The 4830-nt window shown below is 39.0% G+C and overlaps 1 protein-coding gene across 1 annotated transcript; it reads right to left on the reverse strand.

Annotated features, from left to right (window-relative positions):
* Nucleotides 1-215: 215 nt before the first annotated feature.
* On the reverse strand, nucleotides 216-3664 carry LOC145165118 (splicing factor-like protein 1). Its single transcript, XM_079083780.1, has 2 exons — nucleotides 1324-3664; nucleotides 216-453 (listed from the first exon to the last, which is right to left on the reverse strand). Exon 1 carries the CDS (start codon nucleotides 3600-3602, stop codon nucleotides 1356-1358), a length of 2247 nt encoding a protein of 748 aa, XP_078939906.1. The 5' UTR covers nucleotides 3603-3664; the 3' UTR covers nucleotides 216-453; nucleotides 1324-1355.
* Nucleotides 3665-4830: the final 1166 nt, after the last annotated feature.

Genomic DNA, 4830 nt, shown 5'->3' on the forward strand with positions numbered 1-4830 from the left:
GGCACCAGCAGCCAACTTTGTTACAAGTTAGATTCAATAACCAACACTCAAATGGCCTCTCACAAAATAAAATAATAACAATAATAATAATAATAATAATAATAATAAAAGTTTAGGCGCCACCAATGCCACCTGCTGCCCATACCATACCATATAGGGGAAGAAATGGAAATCCTCAGTCTGCAGAAGTAGACGGCATGCATATCAACCAACCAGAAAAAAAAAACATGTTCATTATATTGTAGAAACATACACAACCAAAATTCATATCTAAAATATTAGTAAAAAATGAAAAATATTATTATCAGCATAAAAGATGTGAATTTCTGAAGTTGGGTGATAGCAGGCAACACCACACCACACCACAGCAAGAAGAATAAAGATGTGAATGTGAGTCTGAAACACTTCCAACAGAAACCAAACAAATTAGGTTGGTTGAAAGCTCCAAGAAACCTGCCAAACAATATCCACCATAAACAAGAAGAATCGTTATCAACTAATTCACCTACAATTCACATTACATATCAATTATCATTCATAAATCATACTAAAACACCAACTGCCTATCTCATCCTAGTCTTCCATCACCATAAATTCATCTTTTCAAACCTCCCTGCACCAACCATTCCAATAACCAAATTTCCATTTCTTTATTCAAAAACCAAGCCACAAATGCCAAAATTCAGTATTTATCTCATTGCTAGTCTTTTACTTTCAACAAAACTAACAACACTCTTGTACAAAGAAAAGCATTGCTAACAAATCCACTCTTAACTCTTAACTTACAAGAAAAAAGGTCAAATAGCCACATGACTAGCAATAACCCAATAATGACTTAAAAATAGTTTTCTAACTCATTGTTAGCATGCAACAACAGCTGTTAAAAAAGTAACACTGTCAGACTTTGATTGAAATTACAATTTACAAATACAAAGCAGCTCATGCCTCCCCTTCATCTGCCACAGAAAAAAAAAAAAAAAAAAAAAAATGTCTAGCAACTAGGTTTTAGCAGAATCTGTCATTGATGAAACATTTTCAACAGTAAACTTTAACTTAAGTACACATTATTTTAATTATTGTTACAATGGTTCTTAGTGTCTACAAAAAAAATAAAAATAAATAACTCTTCAAATTTGTAGATTCATGGACATTAATTTCTATTTTGTCTGGAGTAATTAATACAAAATTTGTAACATCATGTCTATATGTTCAGATTGTCGACTATCTATTTTAAGTCAAGAATTTCACTCAAAGTTAAGTAAGTACCTAAGTGGTAACCAAATGACCAAACAGAAAAAGGTAGAAAATAAGGTGCAGACTTACAGTCGATGCATATGCAGAAGTAGAAGCAAGATTCATTTCATTTCAGCCATAAACTTGTCATACTCAGGGTCTGTGCCATAAGTAGTTTGCTGAGTTTGGTCTGCAGAGAGATTTAAAGACCAGGGTGCAGTTGCAAAACTTTGCTGCTCAACTACTGACTGAGTGTAATAAGAAGAGTAAGGATATGCAGTTTGGGTGTTTGGTGTTGTTGTTGTCCCATAAACATTACTAGACTGTGCAGGAGGGGCATTCATATTATTTGGGTAGCTTTGTTGGGCTTGGGCCTCAGTATTAGTAGTAGTAGTAGTAGATGCAATAGTGCTCTTGCTCTGAGGTGGAGGAGGATATTGAACACCATAAGAGGGGATCTGTTGTTGGGTTGGGTAGGATGAATACATGCTCGATCCAGGAGGAGGAGGAGGCGGAGGAGGAGCATAAGCAGCATAAAGAGGAGGAGGAGGAGGTGGTGGGCCCCATGGAACCGGGGTACTCATATAACTCCCAGGTGGCGCACTCATCTGCTGAGATGGATACCCGCCAGGATAAGCGGGAGCAGGAGGACCAGGGGGTACGGTAGGTTGGGGTGGCTTTCCTGCAACTCTTACTGCAATTACTCTTCCATCCAGACGATAACCATTCATGCTAGCAATGGCTTGATTGGCCTGAGATATATCAGAATACTTGACAAAACCATAACCTTTGCTCAGCCCAGTGACCCTGTCTTTAATCACCTTTGCCATTACTATCTCCCCAAATGGTGAAAACAACCGAATCAGGGCATCATCTTCAAAAGTCGGAGGCAGGTACCCGATATACAGATTGGTATCATCGATTTCTTTACCAATTCCAAGACCAAGACCAAAACCGACTCCTGGTTTTGCTACATTGCTTCCTAGACCCGGATGTGCAGATGTTCCTGTACTACTACTTCCTCCTCCGTTTGTGCTGGGTGCCCATGGGGGATTGCTAGTGGAAGAACCCATGATTGGCAATGGTGTGCTTTGCTTGGTGACACCTTCTGGAAGGGTCCCGCCAAGTTCTGCCAAGAAATTCTGATACTCATCATCCATTTTCTTTCCTGCAGTTCCTTTCACAGGACAATCAATGGTTGGGTGTCCTCCGTCTCCACAGATCTTACACAACACATCGCTCTTAAAAGTTGACATGCGGGAGGGGCAGGCAAATTGACGATGCCCAGGTTCACCACACAATCTACAATACTCGTCGTCTCTTATTGTTCCATTCAGAGCAGCAAGTTCACGCAGCTGCTGTCTTTTATGTTCATTCAATCCTTCATCAACAGGATGCAATAGCTTTTCCACCATCCCTGCTGCAGCTTCAAGCCCTTCCTGTGTCTCTGCTTCCACTAAAACATGCAAATCTTCGTTTTCAGAAGGATCAAACTTCAAATCACGCTTTTGCCCAAACCTGCCTTCTTTCACTGAGCCTTTCCCCCGTATAACGATTTTAGCTCCAGTCTCCTTTTCCATCCTCTTCTGCGTATTACCTCTCGGCCCAATTATAAGTCCGATAAAATTATAACCAGGGTATTCTTTCATTGGTATATACAGCTTCTTCTGAAGCTTCGGAGGCCTATAATCAGCAGGGGGCTTAAACGCAGGATTTCTTTTAATAATCTGCGAAATAATCTCTTGTCTCTCTCTGTTAAGCCTTTCCCTCGCCCTAAATTCTCTAGTGTTTATTCTGGTTCCCATATTATCATATATCGGGTCCGGCGAAGGAGACCTAGCACCTTCCGGACGATCATCTAACTGTTGTCCAGACTGTAAAATTCTACTAATTTCCATAAGCCTTGCATTCAAAGCCTGAATTTCAGGATCCATATCCATACCTCCAGTAAAATCCTTCATGAAATCCGGCAACTGAAACACCGGTTTCGGCTCGTCGTCCGCCCAACGAGACTTCCTCTTTTTACCCCCATTCTGATCAGCATCTCCATCGGTAGGAGGCGGGTCCCATCTGCTCCGCCTCCGTCTCCTGCTTGTTGTATCCTCCTCCACGCCAGAGTTATCCTTTTCCGTAGTAACACTCCTAACGCCGCCATTCTCAGGCTTCGGATCTGTTGTGTCTGGCTTGGGATCCGTTTGACATACGATTTGTAGTTGATGAGAAAAATTGTGGTCGGAATCGGACGGCGGGGGTGGAGGTGCTGAGCCAAAATCAGGCGGCGGATGCTGGTTACTGGAGTTCTTGGTGTAATCCAACGCATCATAGGGAGTAGGAGTGGGAGCTAGGGTTTCGGGGGGAAGAGAATCCATGAGGTGGGGATGGGAAGAAGTTCTGGTGTATCGCGTGTGTGAGAGAGGCAAGAGAATCTAATATGGGTGTATTTATATCATACAAATAGATAAATGAGAATGCAAATTGTCTTGTTTTTCTTTTACTTTTTTTTTAAATTAATATTTCAATTAGTAATAATTATTTTATTTATATTATTATATATATGGGTTAGGTTCTATGTTGATATTTTGTGCGGATAATTTGGACAGGTTTTTTATTAGAATGATTAAGAGAATATATTATTTGATAATATGAATATGTTCAACGTCATATAATATTGTCTATTGTTGTCATGCATTCTTGTTAATTCTTGTTCTCACGCATCATTATTCATTCATTCTCATTCTTACAAAATACGATTATCAAAAACACACCCTGACAACATTCTGTCGGAACGAGAATCATAAAGTAAAAGTCCATATTACCCATTTTAGACAATTTAATTTGGGAGAATGTATAATAATTACAATAGTTATATGAGGTTGAATGTATTCACATTAGCAAACAACATATTCTCTTAGTCATTCTCACATAATAGCATTGTCCACACACGTCCGTATAATAGATGTCAATCCACACATGAACCTAACTCATTATTATATAATGTATGTATCTTTTTATAAATTTCTAAAGCTCTCAAAGTCTTTAAAGTCTTTAAAAACAAGAAAGTTAACTATTTACCATCAGATTAGACACAAGTTTGAATGTTGTAGATTAAATGTACAAACCTACAATGTATAAGAAAACACAGAGCCATCTATGTCTATTCTGATCTAATGGACAAAAATACACCTTCTAACTTTCTTCTTCGATGCATTCGTTAGTTATCGAAGATGCCTTTTCGTTTCATGATGGTTTAAAAGAAACACTCTCTTATTCTTTATTCATTCATCATAAGCCATAATCATTCATCGATCCCATAATTCAAAAGGTGCCCACCATTTTCGCTGCCTTCGACCACCAAGCGTTGTTACCATCATCGCCCCCTTCAACCACCAAATCTAGGTACGACCTCTCTCTCTCTCTCTTTCTCTCTCTCTTTAAATGTACCTCATCTATTGTTTATTGTTGTAACTCACCCTCTATGTCGTTGCTCTACCTAAATACCACCAAATGCTACATGTTCAAGGTGCTTTCCAAGGGAAAAACGAATCAATAATATGTAATCATGATTTTTATGATGTGTTTTTTACAACCACATATTTG

Source organism: Lactuca virosa, chromosome 3 (assembly GCF_052849685.1).
Source record: "Lactuca virosa cultivar CGN04683 chromosome 3, Lactuca_virosa_CGN04683_v6, whole genome shotgun sequence".
NCBI classification, from domain to species: Eukaryota; Viridiplantae; Streptophyta; class Magnoliopsida; order Asterales; family Asteraceae; genus Lactuca; species Lactuca virosa.

Excerpts from the sequence above, each read along its gene's own strand:
- LOC145165118 (XM_079083780.1), bottom strand. The coding sequence starts at position 3,602 with ATGGATTCTCTTCCCCCCGAAACCCTAGCTCCCACTCCTACTCCCTAT.